The 26,810-nt window shown below is 46.3% G+C and overlaps 8 protein-coding genes across 11 annotated transcripts; 5 read left to right on the top strand and 3 right to left on the bottom strand.

Annotated features, from left to right (window-relative positions):
* Positions 1–31: 31 nt before the first annotated feature.
* On the bottom strand, positions 32–1,095 carry BDCG_16067 (uncharacterized protein). Its single transcript, XM_045425341.1, has 3 exons — positions 978–1,095; positions 818–898; positions 32–748 (listed from the first exon to the last, which is right to left on the bottom strand). Exon 3 carries the CDS (start codon positions 547–549, stop codon positions 370–372), a length of 180 nt encoding a protein of 59 aa, XP_045279056.1. The 5' UTR covers positions 550–748; positions 818–898; positions 978–1,095; the 3' UTR covers positions 32–369.
* Positions 1,096–1,698: 603 nt separating this feature from the next.
* BDCG_00200 (flotillin) lies at positions 1,699–3,569 on the top strand (the record flags this gene model as incomplete). Its single annotated transcript, XM_045415720.1, has 7 exons — positions 1,699–1,703; positions 1,780–1,879; positions 1,986–2,337; positions 2,426–2,454; positions 2,515–2,974; positions 3,034–3,294; positions 3,367–3,569. The coding sequence occupies 7 exons, from the start codon at positions 1,699–1,701 to the stop codon at positions 3,567–3,569; spliced, it is 1,410 nt and encodes a 469-aa protein (XP_045271606.1).
* Positions 3,570–4,495: 926 nt separating this feature from the next.
* Positions 4,496–6,961, top strand: BDCG_00201 (uncharacterized protein). The gene has a single exon (XM_045415721.1). It carries the CDS (start codon positions 5,782–5,784, stop codon positions 6,016–6,018), a length of 237 nt encoding a protein of 78 aa, XP_045271607.1. The 5' UTR covers positions 4,496–5,781; the 3' UTR covers positions 6,019–6,961.
* Positions 4,628–10,211, bottom strand: BDCG_00202 (MFS maltose permease MalP). Of its 4 annotated transcripts, none has more exons than XM_045415722.1 (9): positions 10,016–10,211; positions 9,212–9,925; positions 9,032–9,116; positions 8,493–8,918; positions 8,248–8,419; positions 8,154–8,191; positions 7,694–8,095; positions 6,621–7,628; positions 4,628–6,557 (listed from the first exon to the last, which is right to left on the bottom strand). In XM_045415722.1, exons 2-8 carry the CDS (start codon positions 9,520–9,522, stop codon positions 7,494–7,496), a joined length of 1,569 nt encoding a protein of 522 aa, XP_045279057.1. In that variant the 5' UTR covers positions 9,523–9,925; positions 10,016–10,211; the 3' UTR covers positions 4,628–6,557; positions 6,621–7,493. The 4 variants fall into 4 exon arrangements, with proteins under 4 accessions (XP_045279057.1, XP_045279059.1, XP_045279058.1 ...); XM_045415724.1 differs by lacking the exon at positions 10,016–10,211 and having other exon boundaries at positions 4,632–5,988; positions 6,039–6,557; positions 9,212–9,991; XM_045415723.1 differs by lacking the exon at positions 10,016–10,211 and having other exon boundaries at positions 4,632–6,557; positions 9,212–9,991.
* Positions 10,212–10,225: 14 nt separating this feature from the next.
* On the top strand, positions 10,226–12,647 carry BDCG_00203 (RNA polymerase II transcription factor SIII subunit A). Its single transcript, XM_045415726.1, has 3 exons — positions 10,226–10,678; positions 10,758–10,834; positions 10,929–12,647. Exons 1-3 carry the CDS (start codon positions 10,621–10,623, stop codon positions 11,943–11,945), a joined length of 1,152 nt encoding a protein of 383 aa, XP_045271608.1. The 5' UTR covers positions 10,226–10,620; the 3' UTR covers positions 11,946–12,647.
* Positions 12,648–15,282: 2,635 nt separating this feature from the next.
* On the top strand, positions 15,283–18,152 carry BDCG_00205 (50S ribosomal protein L44e; the record flags this gene model as incomplete). The annotated part of the gene is made up of 4 exons (XM_045415727.1): positions 15,283–15,444; positions 16,021–16,113; positions 16,251–16,435; positions 16,519–18,152. 4 exons carry the CDS (start codon positions 15,283–15,285, stop codon positions 16,556–16,558), a joined length of 480 nt encoding a protein of 159 aa, XP_045271609.1. The 3' UTR covers positions 16,559–18,152.
* BDCG_00206 (phospholipid metabolism enzyme regulator) lies at positions 17,617–21,863 on the bottom strand. Its single transcript, XM_045415728.1, has 2 exons — positions 20,208–21,863; positions 17,617–20,136 (listed from the first exon to the last, which is right to left on the bottom strand). The coding sequence occupies exons 1-2, from the start codon at positions 21,400–21,402 to the stop codon at positions 18,605–18,607; spliced, it is 2,727 nt and encodes a 908-aa protein (XP_045271610.1). The 5' UTR covers positions 21,403–21,863; the 3' UTR covers positions 17,617–18,604.
* Positions 21,864–21,952: 89 nt separating this feature from the next.
* BDCG_00207 (uncharacterized protein) lies at positions 21,953–23,651 on the top strand. The gene is made up of 3 exons (XM_045415729.1): positions 21,953–23,059; positions 23,099–23,461; positions 23,549–23,651. The coding sequence occupies exon 1, from the start codon at positions 22,612–22,614 to the stop codon at positions 22,984–22,986; it is 375 nt and encodes a 124-aa protein (XP_045271611.1). The 5' UTR covers positions 21,953–22,611; the 3' UTR covers positions 22,987–23,059; positions 23,099–23,461; positions 23,549–23,651.
* The last annotated feature ends 3,159 nt before the right edge of the window (positions 23,652–26,810 follow it).

Genomic DNA, 26,810 nt, shown 5'->3' on the forward strand with positions numbered 1-26,810 from the left:
GTCTTGCGGTCGAATGTGTTGGGGGTCCCGGGTTGATCGGCCCTTCTACCAGCAGTGCGCTGGTGGTGATGGAGCTCTTTTGCCCCAGTAGCCTACAGGTTATGAGCCCGGTTAGCGTGAGCCCCGCTGTGGTCAACATGCATGGGTTCAATCCCAGGATGGACTTAAGAATAAAAATCCCAACAATATCCCGGACATTAACAGTGCCAAGAGACACCCTAGGAGTGTGCCCTTGGAGTGAGCCCTAGAAGTGAGTCCAGAAAAAAAGGCCGCTGAGAGAAGCCACTGAGAGGAGTCCTTGAGAGGAGTAGTGCTCTGTGGTAGCTGGTCCGAGGGGGGGTGTTGGGGGTCCCGGGTTGATCGGCCCTTCTACCAGCAGTGCGCTGGTGGTGATTGAGCTCTTTTGCCCCAGTAGCCTACAGAATGGGCCTTGTTGATCATGTGGATAAGTTCTGCTCTAGTGTGGCTTGGGACAGTTGCATTATTGGAAGCATCCGTGGCATAAATCACAACAAATAATATGTATCGATATTGCGCAGATATCAACATCAGAAGCAATAATAGTATACATAAATCTCGCAAAAGAAGTTCGGGGAGGCGGAGTCAATTCAGCCCCATGCTGACCCTAGACTACTTCGGGTTTAGTCTCCGCCCTTTACAGCCCACTTCCAGACGTCACGGGATTCTCCTCCTGCCAAGCCCTGGGGGCTCCGCCTCACTCCCCTCGGGTTCGGCAACGACTTGCCCTCTTGTCCGCCCAATTACTCATGGCAAATTAGCGAAATAATCCAGCATACTACTAGTTAGGGGAACCAACCAAAACAGCTCCGCGGCTTCAGAAAACACGACATATTGCCGTTTTGGGCCCAGTGGCTTTCATGTGGATTGGTCGGCTCGCCTTTCCAGAAGCATCAGAGCAAGCCTGACTCAAACAATCACTGATTGGGGGTCATATTGAGGGGATTTCATCTTCACACATTGATTGCTAGCTGCATTGCTTGCCCTTATACGGAGTATTAGCCTCTCAACTGAGTCCCCTGAGGGACTGGTGATTGTGCCCCCAGTGGCTGATATTGTGTGCCAGGGAACTTTGACGGGCATCACTCGTGGTGAAAGTTCAAAGGTGTTCATGACATCTTGCGGAACTCAGCCTTAGCATAAAAGGGGTGGATAGTGCGCTATGATAATACATTAGGTTGTATCGATTCTTCGTGATCCATGGATCTATTGAACTCATTTCGAGATATCTCAACTCTGATGCGGCTTAAAATCTGCCTCGATGTATGTCGAGATCCCCACCAGAGTTTGACTAACGCGGTGCTAGTGAGTGCAGTGCATGTTGCATGTTGCTGCGGGACTTCCCTGATTGGTCAATTGTGATGCTCCGCTCCTGAGTCCTGCCGTAGTCAACCCCGTGGGGACAAGGCTGGTGCTGCCGAGCTCCTCAAGGTTCCGTTCTCAATCTGGATGCAGAGAAGGCTGATCTTCCTTCAATGTCGTTATGATAACTATGGCCTTCATAGTGAAGAGCTTCTCGTATTTGCTATATATATCAGCCTGGCCCCCGTTTCGAATGCTGCATTCTATTTGAATTACACCTACTTCACTTTATCCTGATTTTGTTACTGGCATCCCGAGCTCCATGCTATTTGATAGTACAATATCCATCGAGTGATAAAGAATATTCCAAGATTGACAATGTGGTATGCTTGTATTCTGGTTATTTCAGTACGATTTCTACTCATTCTTCATGCCGATTAACTCGAATTTTTCTTTTAGGTACCACGTCTCAGAGCCGAACGAGTATCTCGTTCTCACGGGAGGCGGCATTAGTGATGTGGTTATTAAGAAAACGGCGTTTGTGATGCCATGGCACAAAGTGAGTAGCTAAAGCGTATTGATATCTCCACCTTTCGTAGAAATGTCTAAGGAGCAGGCTGCTTGCCAAATGAAAACCGAGGAGCCTAACACAGCTCGACTTCTAGTGCACCCGGATTTCAATTTCTCCATTCGATTTCTCCATGAATCTCCAGGCTATGACAATCGAAAAGCTTCAGTTTGCCCTCCCAGCCGTCTTCACAATCGGCCCTGATAATAATATTGAGGCTCTCAAGAAGTATGCTCTTCTCCTATCAGGAGAAGCTGATGGGGTAAAAGCCACCAAAACGGCCACCAGAGGGAACCATGTTCAAGATATCGTCAAGGGCATCATCGAGGGCGAGACTCGCGTGATTGTCTCTGGGATGACAATGGAGGAAATTTTCAAAGAGCGACACGTCTTCAAGCAGCATGTCATTGAAAATGTCCAAACGAGCTGGATCAATTTGGTCTCAGGATGTGAGTGCCGTTGTGCTTCCATGGAACAATGTCTATGATACTTACTTCGATGGCCATAGCTACAACGCCAACGTTAAAGAACTTCAAGATACTCCTGGAAGTGAATATTTCACCTTGGTAAGTGTATAATTCTACTTGGGATACTCTTCACTAAGTGCTGACCCTCTGGCAATTTAGCTTAGCCGAAAAGCGCACGAAGGTGCACTGAATCAAGCCAAAATCGACGTCGCAGAGGCTCGAATGAGAGGTGAAATTGGTGAAGCCGAAAAACGAGGCAAAACAAAGCAAGAAATATCCAAAATCGACGCAGAAACCGCAGTTCTAGAAACCAAACGTCGAAGCGAGAAGGCACAGGCAGATGCTCAGCTTACAAATCGGCAAACGGAGCTGGACATGGGCATCCGGCTTGCGAAGATATCCGCCCAACGTCAAGCGGAAATGAAGGATGCCGAATTGCAGAAGCAGGTCGAAACCAAACGTGCAGAAACGGAATTGGAACGACTCCGGGCACTCGATGTTACTAAGAGCAAGATCGCAAGGGAGGCGGCTGAACAAAACGCTGACGCAGACCTCTACACTAAAATGAAAGACTCCGACGCTGTTATGTATAAACAGAAAATGGACGCTGATGCACACTGTGAGTACTAGCTTCATCTGAGCCTGGGGTTGCCCAACTAACCGGTGGACTCTCTCCAGACTACCGCACCTCCAAGCACGCAGAAGCCGCCTTTTTAGCGAAGACAAAAGAGGCCGAAGCTGCATTTATTGCGAAGAAAAGGGAAGCTGAAGGTATTGCTGAGATGGCAAAGGCTTACGGTGCTATGGCGGAAGTATTTGGCGGACCACAGGGCTTCTTGCAGTATCTCATGATCCAGAACAACACCTATGAAGCACTTGCCAGAGCGAATGGAGAAGCTATCAAGGGCCTTGAACCCAAGATTACAGTCTGGAACACCGGTTAGTTTATCCCCTACCCTCTCACACAACTTGTATTTTTTGTGCTAGTACAACAACTAATACCCCTGAAAGGTTCTTCTGGAGATTCATCTCAGGATTCAACGGCTCCAATCCGGAACCTCATGCAAAGTCTTCCACCCCTTTTCTCAACTATTCATGAGCAAACTGGGATCTCTCCCCCAACGTGGATGGCACAGCTTCCACACCAGAATCAACAAAACTCTACCGTACATGCCGATGAGATTAAGGCTAAGCTTAGAGCTAACGCTTCATAGCCATGCTGAATCAATAAGCGGAAACTCCGTGGTTTGACCTTTGAGTATGAATCACGGCGTGGCAGTTGTTACATGTAACCCCCTACCGCTCGACCATCCTTTTCTTCTTCATTATTTCTTTTTCTCACTATACCATACATTTCTTCCTCGCCAGGGTCCTACTTTACTCTCTTTTCTTTCAGCACTACTTGTTACGTGTTGTCCGCAGATTACCTGCTTCCTATCATACCAGGGCAAGGCCACTACTAAGTTCGTTTCCTTACGTTCATTCATCTTTTTCTTTTTTCCCCTCTCTTCTCTTTTGTTTTTCCTTCGTTTTCTTTCATGTATCTCCTTACAATACCCCTTATTGGCGTTTATATGCAAACTACAAGTTTCCGCATTTGTCTTACGTTATATGAATATCAAAAATTGATGCAAACCAGCCTAATAACAATAACAATAATGATTGATTTATATTTACTTAGCTCGCTAAGTGTTGTTATTAATCTGCTGCCAGCAGTCGCTTGCCTTGGACGGGATGAAATATACGGAATACTCATTATTTGAGAGAATTAGGGCTGACAAATAACCAGAGGGTGAAACGAATGGGATATTCGCTTTCACAATTACAAACCCTTGATTGGTACTGAGAAACATTGAATATCACTGCTGAAAGTAAACAAACCAAAGCTGTACAAATAAATATAAGCTTAATAATCTCTATTAATATCCGGTTGCCATGGTGTAGTCGGCCATCGTTTCTTTGGCGCCGGGAGGACTTTTGAAGTAAAGCCATACCAGCCTGGCTTGGAGATGTCCTCCAGGAACAAGGTTTAAGTTACTTCGGCAGTACAGGTGTGCCGAAATGGAAATCTACCCAGCCTTCCGAAGGGGGCTCGGATACTTTATATAAGAGACTGTCAATCTGCCTGCCATAAACCTTCTTCTTTTTTTTTTTTTTTTTTTTACTTTGGAAGGAATTAAATCCTTGCTGTTTCCAATCAGCTTCCATTACGTCCATCCATTCCATTGGATCTCCTCCGCTCCTGACTCCATACGCTTGGTTCAGACGGTGACTCGAAAAAAAAGCCGGTGGTTAACGGTCTACTCCTGCTAGTTATATAATCAAGATTCGGAAGCCGAACAACATACATACATACGTCAATGTGAAATCATGAGAGGCCGGGGAAAACGGAAAGCAAAATGCAATGTAAACCCGATGCCTGGATGATGCGGAGGTTGTAGCCCAGAACGTCGCGTAAGCATTTGGCATGTTGATCTAACCGTCCAGCTCGGGTTGGAGTTATTCAGATACATAGACTTGGGTTGCAAGGGCGATATCATGATACCACGCATTGCCGGGGTTGTTCTCAGCCGACCTCGGCCAGTGAAAAAAATATTGCAGATATGCTAAATCTGTGGATGATGTAAAGCTTGCTTGATTGAAGATTGCTAGCTACGTGGGAAGTTATATGGTGGGAGGCTTATTAATCTAAGACCTGCAGGTCTGACAGAATCACCATCAGGAAGGTTTTAGGAGACAGGGGATATGGTAAAGAGAGCTGAAAGATTAGGCAGGGAGTTCCAGCTGCGCTAATTGACAACGTTAGTCCTATGGTATATAAGGGAGGCTGAGTCCCCGTTTTGGCAGACCTATGAACGGCGAACCAAATAGTTCAGTCTGATATCCTCATTTCCTTATTCCCATAAAGAGGGTTGTCCCGAAGGATTTCATCAAGAGAGCGCCAGCGTGCATCGCGAGCACGAAACAGCATCGCAATGAGTGAAGAACAAAATCACCCCCTTGCTCAACTGGCAGCTTCCGCCAACCCGCTGCCAGAGTTATCTGCAGAAGACTAGAAAATTTTCAACTACTTTGCAGACAAAATGGATATCCATGTTAGTGAGCACGAGGAAAATTTCGAAAAGTCAAGATATCACTTGTCATTTTGCAGCAATATCCTGACAGCTCATGTAACATAACGACTTTCGCGAAATATGGGTGACATTATACGACGCCTGCGTTGCCAACGAGCTTCCAAAGGACATGTCTGTGGAGCAGTTCATCGAAATTGGAACAAACTTCTGCAATAACCTGCAAATCTACCATGGGGTTGAGGAGAAACTGGTGTTTCCTTACTTGGGCCAGCGTATGCCAGCGTTTAAAGTTGAAAATAACGAACTCGAGCTGCTTGTGTAGCACCAACGTATCCACGCGGGTCTGGCGAAGATGCAGGGGTATCTTTCGGCGTGCGAGGGTCCCAAGAAGGAGTTCGAACTGAAAGATTTGAAGGCGATTACGGATGGGTTTGGGGAGATCTTGTGGTTCCATATGGATGACGAGGTGGATCAACTTCGCGCGGACAAAATGCGGGCGTATTGGTCGCTCGAGGAGATAAAAGCTATGCCTATTTATGAGCTTGTAGCAGAGGAACTACTAGCTCAAATTAGTGTTACTCCCTATTAGTGCATTCGGGGTGTATATACATGAAGTATGTACTGTCCATTGTCAAGGTATACCATGGCACGCAAAAGCTTTCCCTTTGACTGTCATTCAATAAAACGCAGCCACATACAAGTTTCTGTTCCTTTGGAAATAATATAGATGCGAAGATGGGGCATTGCACATCCGGTAATGGAAACTCCATGTTGACTGTATACAGCTTCCTTCGCTATACCGCGCTGAGCAGCTGAATGTTTGAACTTTCCCTCCGCATCTTCAGAAGTTTCTTTTGGGGGAACGAGTCGAATTTCGTGACCGTTTTCTCCTACAAGGCGGGCCCCCCTGCGCTCCTTTTGGATGTGCTGAACAACGTGCTGAGCAGACACGCCGGATTGTGCAAATAGATGGTTTATCTCCTCCAATGTCATGTTGGCTGGCTCCGGGTAACAGAAGCACACAAAAGGAATGAATGCGAAATTGGCCCGCATAAATATCGAAAACACGTTCCCTTGTAGTCTGTTGAAAATAACTGGCGTGACGATATTGATGATGGTGACAAAGCTCTGTGTTACCAATATTAGCAAATCCCTACAGCAGTTGTGGAGAGTATGAGGGGGGGCACCAACCCAAAACCAGGTAGATGAAATTCCAATCGCTGTTCCTTTCTCTCTGGCATGGATGTGGAAGATCTCAAGGACATAGACCCACGCGATGCAATTGACCGACGCGCCGAGTATAAGCATATACTACCTCAGCCACGGGGATGTCCTGCGGGGATGGAACATGGACTGGCGCTATACAGTAACTTGAGGAAGAAATGCAACACCAGCCGCAGCCGTTGGCCTCTCTACCGCTGTCCCCCTACAACTCAACAATATCGAAATCATCAGGTACCCTCAAGATTGCTATCCTCAAATGGTGGAATATTGCGTCCAAAATTAAAAGAGGGGGAAAATGCGATCTCTCTGGGCAGGGGGGAATTTGTGTTCTGTAACTATCATCTGAGAGTCCGTCAACCAACGCAGCTAACTGGCTTGCATGTCATGACAAAAATGATGCTGCCCCTATCCCTCCGCAATTGAGTATCTGTGCTCGGTTAAATTGCCCAGCGCCTATCAACGCTTCTAACGTTTTAAAGCAGGCATTACTGGTATCCTTATGGCTGGGTAGAAGGAAAAGTTCCCAATAATATGCAACATCCCCACGCTACACAAACCTGCCAACAGATGGTAATACCGAGACTCGTCATCGGAGAAAGGTAGTTCAGAATATGTCGTACTTGTGACGGTGTGTCGAACCTATAACTAACGGTGACCGTGCTAAGTAAGGTCGACGACGATCATAGGCAAACATGGCGAATTTTAAATGCTGTGGAATCTAGACGGATATCCCGTTCCATCGTGTGGATCGGATGCCGGTGGGTGGGGGACATATCTTTGATGGAATAATAGCCTAAAGCAAAGGTCTTCTTGTTTCTACCACCCTCTTCCGTCCTGTGCCTAGAGAATCCTGTACCTTTTAAACTCCCTGGTAGGTACTCTTCTTTCAAACATAATGTCGAGCTCTTCATATGTTCGTCCTTTAGTTTCCGGGACATTAAAATAGGTCCATACAAAACAAATAGAAGCAAGGCCCTACGATCTGTGTTAAACGTATAAAAACACAAGCATAGTAAGCGAGAGGCCAAAAAGTTACTTACGCCAAAAAAGAACCCTAGTTTCCCTCTTATATTCCCTGCATCCGGATTTATCATATAAGGAATCACGACAGTCATGACTATGCCGAAGATAGCTTGTATAGCTGTTGAAATGGCAATAGTCTTGCTGCGAAGTTTGGTTGCGGAACATTCACAAAGAATGACGAAACATACCGGTCCAACAGAGAGGTCGTACGTGAAATTCCATACCAGCATCATGGATGCCTGAGCCCAGATGACCGCAGGACGTTCCGTATAGTTAGGCACACAGTCCAGGATGCCGATGATTAATAGAATAACCGCAAGCCCAGCTAGGCCACTACTGTAGATCACTCGGCGGCCGAAGTATGCGAGGAGAACCCAGGATAAAATGCATCCCAGAAATCCCACCCCGAGAAAACCGACCTAGAAAAGACCATGTAAACTCATCCACCTGACACTGGCGACGGAGGTCACAACTTACGCCCATATTGAATGCATCGTCAGGAGGAAGACCAGCCTCTATTTAACAAAAAGTTAGCGAATATCAGCCTTTAGGGACAATAGGCGTCGCTAACGTGTGAAAAAGTAGTTGGAATATCCAATGAGATAAATGCCGCTGAAAACTTGAATGGAATATACGCCGATAGCGATTTGGGTACGACGAAGGTTGGTTTTCTTGAAACAATCACGGAAAGAAGTCCCTGCTTCCATCTGCTGCTCAAGACGATCGGTTTCGATAATCATTGACTAAAACAAAGCCGTCATTCAGCACGGTACGCATTCTGATAAGCTCCCGCAGCTATGCTATCTTAAGGCTTACCAGGGTTGGTTTGACATCAACACTCGATGACGCGAGCCTCCGAAGTGAATTTTCGGCGTCTTGCAGTCTTCCCTTCCTTACGAGCCACCACGGACTCTCAGGGGCAGAGAATACCCCGGCAAGGATCACGGCTGGCCAGAACCACTGGGTCGCAAAGGGCGAACTATAAGCCCAGTGGCTATCTAGCCCGTGAGTCGCAGCGGAGACCCCGTTGGCGATGAACTGGCCGATAACAAAACAGAGATTCACATATGCCGTCAGAACACCACGCAGGGCAACGGGGCATACTTCCGAAGCGTAGGCGGGGGCGATAACTGCGTATGATCCTAATATCAAGCCTCCAAGAAGTTCGCCAACGATCAGGACTTTCAACGACCGTGCGAAGAATTGGATGAAGACACAGCCAGCAGTCAAGACAACGCATGCCTAAAAATTGGCAGAAAAGGTTCAGCATAGACTTACATAGATGCATGTATAGTACATGTACAGTACATGCACTGCACCAACAGCTGGGCTAAATAAGTACAAGTAGGGCTTACTGCAAAAGTTTTCTTTCGACCAAACCATTCCATCGGATATGTAGCGGCTAAGGCGCCTACAACTTGGCCGATAGGACTTCCCATGCTAAAGAACATGTTTAAAAAGGGTCGAATAAGTGTTCTGTTTTCCAAGAAAGCATACAAGCCATAGAGATTAGAGTAAAAAATTGCATCTTGTACCTGAGCCCTGACTGCCACGCAGCAGAAATTATCCACTTCCCCTTGAAGAGATAGCCAAAATCCTGCTGGAACCTGGGGACACCATATAGATTCCCTATGATCTGGGGGTCATAGCCAGTCATGATAACACCGAGGGAGAAAAAGAAAGACCACGCAGCTGCTTTAGGATAGAGCCTAAGTGCGGTGCTGATGTCTAATTCGCGTTCTGTAATAGTTGCAACTTGAGCTTCCGGTATGATCTCCGTGGCAGAGTCGCCAGCAGTGATGTTACGTTTTTGCTGCTCCGCGTCATCCTTATCGACAGTAACCATGGTGTCTGACTTGATAGTCCCCGTGCTGTTTGGACGCAGAGAAGGACGATGCGATGAAGCCAATGAAGCCAATCCAGGAGCCGCAAGTAGAGGCGTACGGCTGTCAACCGCTTCATCTGATAGATTTGCCAAAATTCACCGGAGTCAGAGAAGCAGGGACGGCGGCATGGGTTTGAAAGGGAGCAGTTATTAAGAGATATTTAGAAGCCGTTTCCCTGTTCTGTACTCATAGTCGCTGATATCTGAACCCAGCATTTTGAAACTGTGTGACTAGGTCTATCTATTCACGGATGCTTTGGGGGGAATAATGAGTAGAACGCGAGACAGCTCGTGGATGTAAATAGGGTTGCTAATAGCCGGCAGTGAATAGGAAAAGTGAAGAAACTGCCATACATCTATCTGTCTTGTACGCTGTTAGTAGTATTTAACTAATTAGCTACAGAGCTGCAGCTGCTCGACGAGATTTGAGAGTGGAGGAAGGTCGATGGTGTACCTGCTTTAACTATAATTTGGCGGTGTTTGGGGGGTTCTTAGCGGGCTGTCAGCTAGATGTTTGGTTAAAGACCACCCCCGCAGCCCCCAGAAGGAATACTGTATGTATCTTAACAATGGCATATTTAGTAATTCGAAGCTTAAATAAATACTCCATTTCACACCGTCCCATCCATCGAAGGCTAAATAAATAACTAACTATCTTCTTCCCCTCATGCTTCATTATATTATTAACTAAACGAGGTGAAACAGCGCGCAATGAGCAATGATGCAACAATAAGCATTCTTGGCGTAGTTAGAGGCCACCCGCCTTCGCTTGTCTCTACTATGTCCAAGCTCCAACCGCCGAACATCTTTCTATCTAAATATCTTCACTTCAATCTGTCTCTTCTTCTATCTACTATGTACAGACCACAGACAGACAGACTGCACCCTCGAGCTCGCTCAACCGGACATTAGCCGCCTGTGTTATATATTCCTGTCGATTTCCTTTTGCTCTTACTTATTCTCATGGGGCAGTGGCCTTTCATCCCAAACCCTCTCATGTCCATGTAGCCAACCCGCCCTGCAGCACGCCGCTATCCTTGAGTCTTTCTTTCTCATACAATGTCTGTCCCATCGTTGGTCCACCTTGCGCGAAAGGCGTGCATGAAGATTATAAAGAGTATATTGCACCCCCTTCTCTTTTTTTCCCTTCCATATTACAAAAGTTAATAATAACTGTATCTGACTGTCGCTCATAGGGATCGATGATATCGGTTTGGCCCGCTATGATCTTATCAGGCCAATCCTCCAAAAGATAGAGAACCCCGAACACCTGGTATGTGTGTCCCCGCTCCCGCCTGCATCAAACGCTCTCTTATTATATAGTTTCCAGAACATTTTTCACTAACTCGAAATCTTTTTTACCATAGCGCGAGCTTGAACTGAAATCGCCGCACCTCCTTGAGCATGATGCAGAGTTATGGATGGAGTTTATCAAGCGTGATGTTCCTGGATACGATAAACTCATCCTCCCCGAGAACCCTGAAAGCTGGTACGATGTCTACCACGAACTCCTCGAGAAAACCGCCATGGAAGTCGATAAAGATGCAGAACGCATGAAGCGTGCGCTACTTGGCCTCGATTCCAAAAAGGCTAGACATAGCTCCAAGGTGGTCGATACGCAGAAAATGCGACTGCCCAAGGAGAAACCAACCGCGATCCAGCGATACGCTTTTCTAGACAGGAAAATGGGAGGCATTGCTCCCGTGTTCGTCCCGGCCGCTCCAAAAGAAGGAGGCCGGGGAATCACCCCGTACGACCAGACCCCGCGCTGGAAGTTTGAGACCCCCAAGATACCACGGTCGGCTCCTGCGCCCAAGAAGTCCGCACTTCCCCTCGTAAAGAGGAATCACCGACTCTGCATCCCCACGCATCGTCTGAACAGCAGCGCCTCGCAGGTTGTGAATGCCCCTCGATCGCTGATCGAAGCTTACAAGCGCCCTATTGAACAAAGTATCCCGAGACCAACAACGAGAGATTTACGCTCTTCTTCTTCTACTACTCCTACCATTACTACACAATCGACAACGACGACAACAAAAACAACCAACCTCAGTCTCCGCCCCTCCCCCCGAGATCCGGGATCAAACCAATCAAAAACCCTCGTTCCCTCCTCAGCCTCGCCTACCACCCCCTCTCGCCCTTCACCCATACGGAGACATAACTCACTACCTACGAGAAGGGAGGAGCAAGCTTCTATGTTTTCCGCAACTTCGCCAACGACTACAAAGACGACGGACACCCATCAGGCCGGCGATGATAGCCATACCTCAGCGGCCAAGCCCCCCCCTCCTCCTTCTTCTCCTCCTCTACCTCGCCCCGCTGTAAGAAAACGACCGGTTGCCGAATACGTGCTCGTGAAGCCTAAGAAGAGACGGCTATTCTAGCACCTAATCATTTTTATATATCTCGACAAAACTGAGCGGCCTCACCTCATCTCACCTATCGGAGCCGCGCTTTCTTTACCATTATATCCATTTTAGAAAATCTTCGGCGCATAGGATTGGACTACTACTGGGCAGGAACCGAACGATCATACACATAAGTATGAAATAAATGACATGATGAAATACCTCTTAATGATACATACACACAAACACACCGGACACTTTACTATACCCAACATGGGCGGGCAGATAATTTTTTTTTTCCCTTTTTCTTTCCTGATCTTGGCGTATGGGCACAGTGTTTTCGGGATGGTGTGAATTTCTAAAGCATTCATCCCCTAGACATTCTAGATAGACATACATGTCTGTACACTACATAGCTAGCAGGAGCACATCTATGGGGTCTCGTCTTGAGGCCACGGGAGCTTGAAGGCTTGGTTGGCTGGCTGATTGGTTGGAGTTTTGTTTTTTTTACCTTGGGCATTGTGGGAGATTTGTTGTTGTTTTTTCCCCTTTCTTTTCTGTTTTCTTATCGTGTCCACCTTGCTAGTAATTATATATATATATATATCTATTTGCTTCAAATTTTGTTTATTTATTGGAAAGTTGATGAACATACTGCTCTGCTTTCTTTTCTGCCCTTTGGCATGTTACTTACTCTATTTTTATTTTTATTTTTATTTTTATTTTTTTGGACATTTTAAATAACGATCTTAGATACCCATAGCGCACATGGAGCCATTTACTCTTCCTTTTCAACTTGTCTTGTTTCGTCCTCTAGTTATGGCTGACTATTCACCTATATATATATACATCCGTATGTAAATAGCTATCGAAGTGATCACGTCCTATCTAGATAACATTAAAAATATGGCGTTACATGCTACGAAATGAACATACAACATTCACTAGAAAGATGAGAGAGCGAATCTGGAAATGGTCAAAGTCAGTTCTTGCTGAATTTCGCTAAGTGATTGATAAATATATATATATATATAAAAGTGAAAATGAAAATGAAAGTAGAGAAAAAAGGGAGCAGCAAAACGACATAAGAGCTTCGTAGTGGGCCATGCTATTTATCTAATATGCCGGAGTCACGGCCTGGCCAGGACAACTCGTCATATTTATCTCATACGTGTGTTTATCTGCACCACACCGGCAACAAAAAACCATAAGCTTTTTTTTTTCCCCTTTATATCTTTTCTGATCCTGTTTTTATGTATATTTCCCATGTATCTTGTATTTTGTATCTTGTCTCCATTTTAGGTATCATCCTAGGCAACAACAATAAGAAACCCCCAGAACAGATTCACACATAAGGTGTGTAATATACCAAATCTAAACCTGGCCACGCTGCAGTGTCTGTGGGTGTCCACTTTCATCTCATATCCCACAACGGCGGCCAGGAAAGAAGGAGGGGAAACAATAGAGTAGAGAGCGGTTGTTGGATTCATCAATCGACAGGGGTGATATATATATGCGTTATGTTTCGTAGCTATTCCGGCCCATAGGAGGGGAAAAGGAAAGGGGGGAGGAAGAAGACTGCACGAAGGGATTCCATGGTTTTTTTTTTTTTTTTTTTCTGTTTAAAAAGGGACAAGGAAGATATTTATAACCTGCCCCCGCGAAGAGCGAGGACTAAATGTAGTGTAGCGCCACCTTCAAGGTTGTAATCTGCCGCGGTCCTGTCGTCTGCCCTGTTTGGTTTTTAGAAGAGGGAATTAAAACATGAGTTATACTTGTAACGATTTGGGAAACAAAAATATTCTCTCAAGGGCTTGTTTTTTTTTTTTCTCTTGCCCGACCAATGAACGTTTTGTTTATCGGTCCCTCATGGTATAGGATGAAATAGTAAAACGTACATTTGTTTCCCTCCGAAAATCAATCGCTGTTGCGAAGGGGGGATGCCCTGTTTTTCCTCAACACGTTCCTTTATGCGGGATACCTGGCAGGAGGAGAAAGGAGAATGAGTTTGAACGTCAGCCGCGGTGTTTTTGATTTGGGAAGCTTGTTGCTATCTATAAGTTGACTTGGAGGTTGGGGGAGGGAGAAAGAGAGAGGTGAGGGGCGCACTTTGTAGTCTGGTTCTATGTCCAGCTCCATCTCATTGCCTGACAGCGTTCGCACTCTGAGATGGCGGGATTTGATTAGCCTTTTCCAATACTGCTTTTGATGTGGATATGATTGGTATTTGGAGTACTGGACTCACTTGATAAGCATTGTGGTGGTAGCTGTTGGTAATCGGGGCCAGGCGGGGGATGTGAGGATGCGAGGATGCGGATGTGGATGTGGGCGAGAGCGTTGTAGAGACGAGGGTTGAGCTATTATATGTTTCTATAGCTTATGGAGGAGCTGAGGATATCCCAAGGCTGGTTGGGAGGAGATGGTTGTTTTTATGCCAGGCTGCCAGGCTGCCAGGCTGCCAGATATATGTATGTTGGGGAAGTTGGGAAGTTGGGAAGTTGAAGTTGCCGAAGCAGCGTAGTTGAGGTGAGTGAGGGCACCAGGAGAGAAATGGCGGGGATAGCAACCGATAACTAAATAAATAAATATTTAACTAAATAACTACCGCAGTCTTGTTCACTTGATCCTTGATCCCGCTACACTCTACGCTCTCTTGCTCGCGGATATTGCTCTAAATAAGCAAGTGATAATAAAGACAAACCTTTCTTTACTCCCTGATGTGTATATAAAAATAATGACCTTGGTAGACACTTACTTATATATATAAATACCTAATCTTATGGCGCTTCGAGCATGTCTTATCTTCGACAGTTCTACAAATAGCTAGACACGGCTAACCCTCTTCTTTAGACTATCCAAGTCATATCAGAATACAAATACTTGTCCAAACGAACGCCGCCCGTGTCTAATTATTATAAGCCCACGGTGGGGTAGGCTACAGTTGTACAAGAGTTTTATCGTAGTATTACATACCACGGCGGCCAGGATTATCAATCAGCTAGGATTGAGTTTTGCGAAAAAGGTAAATGACAGTAGGAGAGACGGAGAATAGAACTTCACTGGTATACAAGACGTGTTGTTCAGTCATTCGTTTCCGAGATAAACACGGATTAAATGAACGGTTTGAGTGTGACTGTCTGCTCGCGCTGGTAGGATGGATTGATCATTGAGGTTGTCCGAGAATGAGAGGAGGGAGCGTTGTAGTCAAGGAAGGGTTGAGAGTTGAACCACCCTAATAAGTCAAAACAGTAGACATAATCAGTATCTAACATGCTCCGCGATAGACATCTCAAGGTGAAGGAAGATAATCACTTCAAGACTGATATTCGAACGTTGGATGTTGTTTTCTGTGTTGCGGATGTCATTTGTCAATATGGATGTCCCAAAACGGCTAGCGTTTTGCCTTGGCCCTAAGCGAAACGAAATCCCACAACCCGCTCGCTGGGCAACAAGTCTCCGCCCTCCAGACTCCGACAACCAGGACACCCAGCGACACCACCCCCAGTTCGACAGCCGGCCAATTCCAGTCAAAATGGTAAGGAGTCCTGTTTCTCTTTGATTCTCTGCCTCGTTGTCTGTCTTCTCTCCCGGATGAGATACGTGGGGTTATCGATGCGGGAAGGGGGGAAAAAGAACGCCGAGTGTGTGTGTGCGATGAGCTTTGGAGCCCACAGCGAACCGCGCGAGGGAAACGACAGCGGAATTGGAAAGATCTCATCGTTTTGGAGTTATCGACGGCGTTTTGTTCATTAAAACGCCCGTTCGGGAAATTACGGTTTAGTTTGCGTCAAGCACATGCGGAGGATCTCGCGAAACGTATCCAGAAGCTATAATCACGACCATCATCGCACAAACTTTCTGGAGCGCCTTGAGAAACGAAACGAAATTACGTCTCCCATACTACACGAATTTGGCCGTTTCTATATATTTATATATATATATATATTATTCCAAGCGACTGAAAACTCATTCAACCGGACGATGCTATGATTTACTTGCGGGCGCATGATGGTGGCGGGATTATTTATATATCGGGAGAGAAAGAAGACCAAAAAAAAAAAAACCATGGTGAAAGTGGTGCTGATGATATCTGGGCTCCGTCCCGAAATAGGTCAACATTCCCAAAACCCGCCGGACGTACTGCAAGTCCAAGGAATGCAGGAAGCACACCCAGCATAAGGTCACCCAGTATAAGGCTGGAAAGGTGAGAAAGCAAAATCTTTCCCCTCTCATTATGGAAAAGAAAGGATGGGAGGAAGAAAAAAATAAAAGAATATGTGGTGGATGTGGTTGCTGATTGCTGTATTTTTGCTTTTTTGCTTCGGTTCTCGAAAAATATAGGCCTCGCTATTCGCACAGGGAAAACGTCGTTACGACCGTAAGCAGAGCGGTTACGGTGGTCAAACGAAGCCTGTTTTCAGGAAGAAGGCAAAGACGACAAAGAAAGTTGTTCTGCGGTTGGAGTGCACAGTCTGTAAGACCAAGGCCCAGCTGGCTCTGAAACGATGCAAGCACTTCGAGTTGGGGTACGTTTAAACTCACACGCACACACAACCTTTCTCTAACGGGGGAAACATGGTTTGCTAACAATTCATTTCTTTTCCTACAGTGGTGACAAGAAGACAAAGGGAGCGGCTCTTGTTTTCTAAGCTTTTTAATCCAAATCTTATACGTTGTCCTGGGTTTCTATCCGCCTTTTTCCATTTCTCTTTCTCTTTTTTTTATATTTTTCTGTTCTCCTTTTAGCATTTGTGGGCACACACGCTCTGTAAATAGAGCGGATGGTTGAAATTCTAAAAAAATGAAAATGAAAGTCATGAACAGTCCCTGAATTTTTATTTTATTTTACACGACACACCCTTTCATTTTTTCGCTGATCGTTGTTCGTTTTCCCTTCTCCCGCTCATGACCAAAACCAGACGTAGACAGTCCGCAGGGTTGTCTAGATGCCGAACACGTCGATTGGTGAAGCACGTACCGTCTCTCGCGGCCTAGGGGGGCCTATTTCCTGATAACATATGGATACGCACGTCGACTTGGTGGCTTTATCCAAATCCATATCTCCGTCTGTCCCCAGAAATATATATATCCGACAGCTATTCCTACACCCAAAATTGTTCTTAGCTTCGCTCTCCGTCATCGCTGCGCCGTCTTCGCTCTCAGCTCTTAGCCCATTTTGATCAAGCTGGCGCCGGAAATTCTTCCTAGGACAGAAGGAGCGATGAACGGTACCTTCCCACTTCGTACATGAGGATTTTGAAGGTCAGAAGTCGCGACTCAAGGCGATATATACATTTAGAGCCGCACTTTCCTTCAAAACTTTTGACCAAAAGAAAATCTCGGAAGAGGAAAAAATAAATTACCCTGCATTCCCTATACATTTTAGGGGACATGCGTGCATGATGACGGGGATAGGGACGTGGGGGGAGGCGGAGACTCTCGGACAGGGACATCATCAGTAGTACTGACTTGAGTGAAATGACAGGTCCATAATATTATCTGACATCCAGAGGGGATTACGGCTTTGAGGGGGTTATGTTTTGTAGAAGAGTTTCTGCCGTATATATGCCATGCCAGCAGAAGCAGAGCAGAGCAGCTCGAATAGTTTTATGACTTCAACAATTTTCAAATCTCAGTGGACACTTTATTAGGTACCTAGCGCATCTGTTTGTCTATCAATAGGCAGATGGAGAATGCGTACATGAGAGAAATTATTAAACTCCCGTAATGGTTTGGAATGAGAAATGCACAACGATCCCTTTTGCATACTCATTCGTGCTCATAGGAAAACCTCTCAATAAAATAGCTATGTGAAAGAGTATCTCTCTTCTCTCTGCGGATTACACGTTCATATTATGTATGCCCCCTCTTCTCTCATCTCGAATTATACTATGTAACATCTTGTTTATAGATATCTCCCTCTTATCTCACATCTCACATCATATCATTCATTATATATAGATAGATATATACCTATTAAACCAAAAGAGGGGGAAGAGAAAGATAGTTACAAGGTCTGATTTTATTTGAACAAGGAGAAAGAAAATATACATCGAAATCGATGAAAAGGATTGTGTGTTGGACCTTGCCGTGTGTGGGGGTTGTTGGAGGTATAAAGGGGAAAAAAAAAAATCACCAGGGAAATCTACCCGGTTTTCCGTTCTATATAATGGTTAGGTTTGGTTAAACAGCCCGAGTAGTTGTGTCATTGACTGAGTCGAAAATGCAAGAATAGGAAAATGAAATACAATAAACATAAAAAAAAAGAAAGAAGCCCATATAAATAACACCATCCCTGCGTACTTTTTGCCGTTTTGTCATTCGTTTGACGCGTGATCTTTTTGCAATTTGTCAATACCCTTATTTATTATACCCATGATTGCCGAATAGTCGCTAAAGAAACATGTGTTCAAGAGAAAGCAAGAAGGAAGGTTAAGGAAATTGTGTGAAGGAGGGAAGCGTGAGAGACATGAGAAAAGATGAAGAACAAAAAAAGCCTTCTATGCAATGCGATGTGTGGGTATACAAAAGATTAAATTAAGTAGGGGGAAAAAAGAGTAAAAAGAGCCTGTGAGAAATTCGACGCTAAACTAGACAAATGGCGATTCGGAGAAAAAGGTCGTTACATGAACTTTTCTCGGCCCAATAGCATAACATAACATGGTGGGTTGTGTAAGAGATGGCAACACAACAAATCAGGGCCGACTTGGGTCGGTGACCGGGTCGGTACTATTGTGGCCCGGTGTCATTGGGGGGTGTTTACTATGTCCACCCTTGTTGTCGTCATCGTGGTCGTTGCCGTTACCATCATTACCACTGTTGTCTCCTTTGCCGCTGTCATCATTAGGAACTACAGTTATCTTTGAGTTGATCGAGGCAGACCTCATGCGTGACGTCAACGGTAATTGGTATTTGACAACACCGCGCACGATCAGCTCAAAGGGATGCTGCAAGACCCGTTCCCAACGAGCAGTCCCGCCTTCTTCGGTTTTGTTTCCTGGCTTTGCAAGCCTTACTTCACCAATTGATACGGATGGCTCGTACTTCCAAGGTGAAGAGTCGAAGGTGAGAGGAGAGTCGAAATGGAAAATGCGGCCGAGGAGCATAGTCTGTGAATCGCCAACAGGGTCTTCAGGCGGGTCCTCAAAGATAGGATCCGTACCTTTGTCAACGCCACCAGTAGTGTGTGTGCCATCGCTTGTGGATACGGTATTCCGTTTCACCGCGCTAGCTAAGCGGGCCCGCGCTCTGCTATCTTTCATCCGGGGTGCTATTATATACGGGTGAGAAGCAGACCCATGCCGGAGCCACTCAGCACCAACGTATCTACTCTTTGCAAATATATTGACATCCATATCGTTGACTGTCAGGGTCACGAGATTGGGGTTGATTGCTAGAACCTCGAGGCCAAACATAATCTCCTGTTCTGAGGCCAAGACGTTCTGGATCTTCTTGACGTGCACGTCCGCAAGCGGCTTCATCAGCCCAACCACAGCCGTAGTCGCGCCTCCAATGAGTAAAAATAGGAAAATCAGGAGTAGAACACAGAAACCGTATCGTGAAAACCACCTTCTTTGTCGTTGCTCCATATACTCCAGCTGACGAAGGCTTGCACTGTTAGGACGACGACCGTGACGGCTGCGAGTTGCACGAACAGACCCGACAAGCGGCGTTCGCTCATCATCGGCGCCCTCACCGTCGAAATCGTAACCATATGTATCGCCATTCTTTTTAGGGCTGCCCATACGATGGTTATGAGACCCGCGGTATGCTTGTTTACCCCCGTTACTAAAGTTATGTCTCGATGGACTCTGGGAAACAAGAAATGGTGACTGGTCGAGCACCGATGGGTGACTACTTCTCCCGTGCCGACCAATGTGGGAATGTCTTGTCGTATGTATATGCCCGTTGGTTCTTCCACTTCCCCTTCCACTAGATTGGTCTCCGTCTGCATCCAAGGTACCATAGCCGGCATTGGTAAACTTCATACTTCTTTTCCCAGTAATGGTGTGGTCCCTTAGGCCTAATCGTGATCGACCTCCATACTGATCGGCTTGGCTGGCCATCGACGTATTGCTGGGAGTCCTCGAATGATATCGAAGTTGGCGAGCAGGATGGGAGTCTGGAGGGTTTGAGTCGTAAACAAATGTTTCTGCAGAATCAGAAGAGTCTGCCTCATCGACTGCGCTAGCAACTTTAGCCTCAAATATATCTGCTTTGGATGAAACTATTGGCGAAGTTACAGTTAGTTTAAATGAAGAGTACTTGATACCAGACCGAGCAAGGGTTATCACAAACCTGTACCGACCGGGAGTGCTGTTGGCTTCCGAACTGGTTTCTTTTTTTCCTTTTTTGGTCGAATAGTTTCATCGCTTGCTTTCAGCCTGACGCTACCTCCAATATCCGTTCTAGCAGAGACGCGTTCGCCTGTACCACCACCAAGAGATACTTGGGGTATGGAGCTAACCGTTTCTGCCTCGATAATCATATTCCTCGCAGGGGCATCGCCAACCTTCCCTCGAGTTGTACTCAGCGAGGTAAATGAGCGCTTCGCAAGAATATCGCCCGGCCTTGCGTTGGCAGATGATATCCTTGGTTTGCTCTTATTCCCGCCGCTATCACTTCCACTTTCCACGCCAGTTTTGGCAACAAATGGCGCAGATTCATCCGCATTTTCTTCCCGTGGTAGAATTTCTGGAGACTCTGCCAGAGCACCACCTTCCTCTACTGTTTCCAAAATCGATCCCGTCCCGCTACCACCTCTGTTCAAAGCCACCCTTGCGTTTTGGCGATTATATTTATCATCAGTTTCCTCCTCTGGCGCATTCGCATGTTGGGCGATATCGACTGTGGGTGCGGGGTTTCTCTTGCTAGAGATGTTTGCTAAGGTAGTGTCATGGTCCGATCGCTTTGGCGCGTGAGGGAGATTGTTACGCGACGATAGAACCGGCGGAGGTGGTGATTTGAGTCTAGGAGATATAGGCCATTGCTGTGATGAGTCGCCATGCTTCGAAGGCATATTATTGGACTTGCTGGGACGAGGCAAGTCTGCGGACTGTTCAGTCGAAGGTGGTGGGAAATGCGGTTTGTTCACATTGGAGAGATTCCGTCGGAGTGCGGCGGCAGAGGGGGTAGGGATGCGATTCGGACTCAGCTCCTGGCTATTTTTGCGTGATCGAGAGACTGCTCTCGACGCGGTTGCGGAGTTTATCGATCGAAGGGGACGGATGGGAGAGGTCTCGCGTGAGGAAGTCACCGAGTTCGTTGAAGACACTGGGGCTGATCGTCCGGGGGAATGTCTGTGATGATAAGACATACCCACGAACGAAGTCTGAAGCCCAGATGGTGAGACGAGAGCGCCAGGTCGAGAAGAACCCTGCGCACCGGGTCCAGAACTTGTTTGTGCAGCCAATGAACCCCCACTGTGAGTTAGTGTAGACTTGTCATCGGCAGGTAGATTATTGGAAAAAGATGGATTATTTGGTGAAGCCATGACCGGAGTGACAAAGAGCCAGGAAGCAGGTTTTCGGCGGGTTCCAAGCAACTGATAGGGCGACGTATGTTGGGGCCAGCCCGCAGATTTGGTCAGAATTCTCCCAGTAAGACGTTACACAGCTCATAAAAACCAAGTTAACAGATGTAAGGTGGCTTCATGCTTTGTTAGTAAATAAACGTCGTATTGGAGGTACATGTACAGTTGAGTGGTGGGATGGAATTGTCGGATGTTCGTTGTCAGTTGTCAGTTGTTGCTGTTATTGCTGTAATGCTGCTGCACAACACAAGATCATGATTGAGAAGATATTCCAGCGAGTGTTGGACCAAAGAATAAGAGACCCAAGCAGGCTGTAAGGGAGTATCGGTTGACAATTAATTTGAAGGCCGACGATGATTATTTCGTAATTATTTCCCAAACGCTATTCCAGAAAGTTCAAAAAAAAAAAAAAAAAAAATGAATAAATAAATAAAATAAAGAAATAAAAGGCGAAGGTGAAATGCAAAAAGAGTTCAATTGTTGATCAACCAGTTGTCAAAAATTTATCTCTCTGGACTTTTTTCCTGTTGGCGTGCGCCGGACGCACCACGTTCCTGGCGTTACGGGGCACTTTAGTCAACTTTCGCTGGCGATTGTTTGTTATTTGCCTGGTTTTCTTTTTTCCGTTTCGACTCCTTCTCGGCAATCCTATTCTGTCACCTTTTTCCGAGCATCGTGGCCAATTTTGAGCCCTATGGAATTAAAAGTCACAGGCGAGACCAACTAGCCTGGCACGCCGTCGCACAGGTCGCACAGGGGAAGCGATTTAGTGGGTCAAGACCAATCGGCGCGGCCCACGTCGAAAAGCCCCAGCGCAGCCCAACGTACAACGAATACCTAGACCTCACTCAAGAGCATTGAAAAACCACGCCGGGCTAAATTCTACAGGGCGACAGCCAGTGGTCGGCTGCCAGCGACAGCAACCCCCAGTCCCCCCAAGAACCGAAATACCGCAGGTAGGCGAAAAGAGGATATCGAGAACAAGGGGTAGAATCAAAGGATATAATCAAGGGCGGAGTACGGAATACACTAGGTAGGTCTGGAGAACTTGGCTGAAGGACTGGACCGTTGAAGGCCTGCCGGGGTGAAAATATCAACGTAAACGAGCCAGGATTGGATTGGAGCGCGGGGAAGCAGGTGAGTGAGCGGGGATAGAGGAAGATCCGGGCGATGACGGCGGACAGGGAACAGAGAGGGAGGGAGATTCAACAGGATACGTGGAGAAGAAGAAGAAGAAGAAGCAGCACAGGGGGTTGGTTCTGTTACTGTGCGGGATGTGAGAGTTTTCAAGATGAGAATGACGATGAGGATGAGGATGAGTATGACAATGGGACGATGACCATGACGATTATGGTGATGGTGATTGATGATGGTGATGATGATGATGATGATGATGATGGTTGGTGGTGGTGGTGGTGGCAGCGGGTGGAAGAAGTAGAAGTTGGCAGTTGGCAGTTGGCAAGGCGGCGGAGGTTGAAAGATACCGCATTGGGCAATAGGGAAGGCTGCTGCGGTAATTTATGTCGGCGAGGTGACAATACGTGACGCGCGGTCAACCGCCGGTCCAGACCACTCTCCCCAGGGCCGTCGTCCCACCCAAATCCCGCGCCACTGAGAGGTACCTACCTCCCCCCCCAAATTACTGACCGCCTCGCAGCCTTGCCACCTTGCTGACACCGTACCAGCTACCGTATTTAATACCACTGGTCTCTTTGCGTGATACAGCTTGCTTTGATCCTATATTGGTTCCAGCCGGCGGTTGAAGGGAATCACACGCCACAGAATAATGGAATGGAATGATATCCATTCTACACACTGGAAACCCTCGTTTCTACTGGGTTATGGATGAGCTACAAAGTTTGATGCTTTGGGCATTAGACGGGTTTTGCAAGGCTCGGCGCACGAGAAATTCCCTATCTTGGTTAGCAAGTGGCACGAAGCCTGCTTTTAATATGTGTATTGAGCCGTGTATAATATAATCTGGTGCAAGACTAGACTGCGCAGGTAAAGTCCAAATCAGGTTAGTGGCATCTCATTGTGACTCTCATAGGCCAACAAGCTATAATGATATCCAATGAATATTAACTTAACTGTCACGAATATCTAGTGGGTGGATTAAAGTACCCCATTCTAGCTGGTTTATCAGGATAGTGCAATTTAATAATTACATGGTGGATATTTAAAGCCCACCTTGTACTTGGCAACTAAGCAGTTATTGTATGCGCTAGTTCTCTCCACTAATTGCTTGAACTTGAAGCCCAGAACCCATCCTGTTTTACCAAAGATAACTAACTGATTTTTGTATTTTTGTATTTTCACATCGACAGCTTTGCTCTTTGCTTTCCAGCATCTAAACAGCTGAGCCTAGGATGCTGTCAACTTTTCCAGCTCGTGCTATTGATAACCAAGCCAGTTCCGTCGCATTAATCAGGCCCAACCACAAGGAAAATGGCGATACTCGTTAAATAATGCGGGGGAATGGACAAGGGAAATCGCTCTCGACCGTTGTTCCCAGCTGGCTTCGATGGCAGTGGCTCTTTTGTTCTGGACTCATCGTAGCCTGAGGGTTCTGAACCAGAAAATGCTTGATCTGTTCAAAATTGACATTTGAATTCATAGCCATACAAGTGATATATAACTAACCCAGGTGCCATTTCTGAAAAATATCATTAACTCCCGTCGTCTAGTTGCAGTTGCCATAATCCTCGGTTCAATTCAGACGCAGGACACCTCCCCGCCCCCATATATGATCTTCGTTTCTCATTATTTACTTCCAAAGATCTATTCCCAAAATTGACTCCAAGCGCGGCGTAACACATGTGATGAGAGATGAGAATGATAATCAGAGCCATTGACCCCCGCAAACGTATGATTCTGAATCAGACGAGTTCAACAAATAATAACAACCCTGGACGTCAGTCTGTTGTTCTCTCTCTTCAAATCTCCAGCTCGCTCACATTTCTCTATTTTATTTTTTAAGACAGGAGGCCCGGCGGCGAACGAGAAGCAACCATGGTCATGTTTCCACTTTTATTTCAATTGTGGGAATGGAGTTAACATGTCATGTACATGTACAAGTACAGTACATACATGCACATTCTTTTGACAGCCCAGCCACGGGATTCGCACAGCGATGAATATATCATCTCCCTCCCTAGATATTTTGAAAACGGGGAAGAGAATAGTCAAGGCTCCCTCTCGAATGGACATCGAACTGCCTTCCTAGACTGAATTCTCGATAGGTCGTAGAGCTTTTCTGGATTCTTCCCTACTCCACGTGCTTTATCCATGACGGGCGGAAAGAAGCATATTTGGCTTATAATATATAGCCTTCTGCCTTGTCTTAAGGCTTAACCTATACCCACATCTGCGCAACCAAGGGGCTACGGTGCGCCTAACCCAGGCTGCATGGAGGTTCTTGCTAAGAACTCGGCGTTGAAGAGAGAAGTAAATATCTTCCTATGACGCGATTGATGGAGGGTTATGGGGAATGTAGTGGGGCAGGGTAGAGCTGGTTCTCTTCCGCTTTGCATATATCTTTACGTCTCCTACCTATGTCGATGTTAGTCCCTTCCCAGGGAGAAGGACGCCTATAAATGTGCCGGACGTATTTGCTTAGGGTGAGCCAGTGGCGGATGAGGAACTCTCACGGATGCAGCATCATCAGTCATCCTTTATTGAAGTCGTTCCGGTGCTCATATCCGCACTTTTCGCTGCTGCTAATTCTGGCTGTTTTTGTTTTCTTGCCCTGGTTGGCGGTTTGAAATTGTCCCCTCTCCCCGGGGGAAATGATGAAGATATACTAATTGGGAAATTGTAAGAGTGGAATGTGTGGTATTAATCTTTCATGTGTTAATTGGTTGCGTTGCGAACTCACCTATGCTTTATATATACCATCCTTGTGCTACTTGTAAAAAAAAAAAAAAAAAAAAAAAAAAAAAAAAAAAAAAAAAAAAAAAAATCAGCCAGCTACTATTAGATGAATGACTATTCCCGCCAAATAAACAAATAAATAATTGACAATGGGGCTGCACCGCTCTCCTGTTGTATAGTGTATAGAATACACTTTGAGAGCATCCATTCTCGCCTCAACCTTGCAACAAACAACCAAGACCAAGCTAAGCTATTTATCCAGGAGACGCAAACGGCAGCCTTGCTCAGTAAACCTGCCTCTCCATCTCCTACACAAACATGGGGCCAGAACTGAAAAGAGGCGGGGTGGGACGGAAAGCCATAAACCGAGCGCTGCAGTCAGTGAAGCCTAGATTGTATGGGGGAAGGGCAGATTTTCGACTTCGATCGTAAAAAAAAGGCGTAAATGTGTTTTACCACAGATGTAGATGGATGACCTACCTATCTTACAACTTGAATCCAGCACGCGGCAGAGAGAGCGAAGCAAATATAAACGTGATCGCAGTGGTATATTCGCCAAATAAATAAAACACGGCGCAGAGCCAACACTGAGGCTGTAAGGGCTCGTAAATCTCATAAACCTTTTTGACTCGGAAGCGAAGGTTTGTTTCTGAGAAACGTGGTCCGGCAACTAAATAACCGGCTCTGGAACCTGGAGTTCTTCATTCTGGACACAGACAATTCCCAGGTGACTTCATAGAAAGAGAAGAATAAAAGGATAAAAAAGATAATAAATACGACAACACCTGCGTATCCGCGGGTCGGTCCAGGTTCCCCGAGCGATCCGGGACGCCATCTCCTTCGACAGCCTCTTCGTTTGTGAAAAAGAGGAGACAAATTGAGTGGAATGGAGGGTTCTCTCTTCTCTCCAGAGAGGAAACACTGGCAGTTGGTCAAGAATGAGAGCGCCAGGGCTGTGTCGGGCGCAAGGCTGAACAAAGCACGACTCCTTTCAGGTTCTGACTGGCTCGCTGTGAGTCTGGTGAGTCTAGCTTTGAGTCTGGCTTTGAGTCCGGGGCAAGTTGTTCGCCTGTTAGCAATGCTCTAGCGGGATTCTGGAAGATGCCCCGCCGCTGCTGGTGTGCTTCGAGAATATCGCCCTGGTTCTTCTGATTGGTGTGAGGCGGCTTCGATGGCCGGCTTGGTTTTGGGGAAATAGTAATAATGTTGATGATCATGATGTTGATGTGTTACGATTCCCGGTACTTGGAAGAGGCTCAAATGAGGCTCAGTTCACCGGGCCACGACAAACGGTCTGATGCGACTGTTCAGATGAAAGAAGCATACTATCTATCTATCGATATGTCGAAACCTGGGAGCGGTACGGTACATCGCCTCGCTGGGTAGCTCCAGCAAACCGTTTTTGCGCAATTCGACGGCTGAACGTCGCAAGCCTGTCTCCATGACTCCAACGGTTTTCACCGGGTGGCAATGTCCTCATGCGTTCTCTTTGATAT

Source organism: Blastomyces dermatitidis (genome assembly GCF_000003525.1).
Source record: "Blastomyces dermatitidis ER-3 genomic scaffold supercont1.1, whole genome shotgun sequence".
In the NCBI taxonomy this organism is placed as follows: Eukaryota; Fungi; Ascomycota; class Eurotiomycetes; order Onygenales; family Ajellomycetaceae; genus Blastomyces; species Blastomyces dermatitidis.

Bases quoted from the DNA above. Each gene is read 5' to 3' on its own strand.
- BDCG_16067 (XM_045425341.1), bottom strand. From the start codon at position 549: ATGTTGATATCTGCGCAATATCGATACATATTATTTGTTGTGATTTAT.
- BDCG_00201 (XM_045415721.1), top strand. From the start codon at position 5,782: ATGCAGGGGTATCTTTCGGCGTGCGAGGGTCCCAAGAAGGAGTTCGAA.
- BDCG_00202 (XM_045415722.1), bottom strand. From the start codon at position 9,522: ATGGTTACTGTCGATAAGGATGACGCGGAGCAGCAAAAACGTAACATC. The intron at 9,117-9,211 runs GTACAAGATGCA...CATGTTCTTTAG, and splicing joins GCGTGGCAGTCAGGGCTCAG to CATGGGAAGTCCTATCGGCC. The intron at 8,096-8,153 runs GTAAGTTGTGAC...GGTCTTTTCTAG, and splicing joins ACGATGCATTCAATATGGGC to GTCGGTTTTCTCGGGGTGGG.
- BDCG_00203 (XM_045415726.1), top strand. From the start codon at position 10,621: ATGTCTGTCCCATCGTTGGTCCACCTTGCGCGAAAGGCGTGCATGAAG. The intron at 10,679-10,757 runs GTATATTGCACC...TGTCGCTCATAG, and splicing joins GTGCATGAAGATTATAAAGA to GGATCGATGATATCGGTTTG. The intron at 10,835-10,928 runs GTATGTGTGTCC...TTTTTACCATAG, and splicing joins TAGAGAACCCCGAACACCTG to CGCGAGCTTGAACTGAAATC.
- BDCG_00206 (XM_045415728.1), bottom strand. From the start codon at position 21,402: ATGGCTTCACCAAATAATCCATCTTTTTCCAATAATCTACCTGCCGAT. The intron at 20,137-20,207 runs GTTTGTGATAAC...CTTCGCCAATAG, and splicing joins AGCACTCCCGGTCGGTACAG to TTTCATCCAAAGCAGATATA.
- BDCG_00207 (XM_045415729.1), top strand. From the start codon at position 22,612: ATGACGGCGGACAGGGAACAGAGAGGGAGGGAGATTCAACAGGATACG.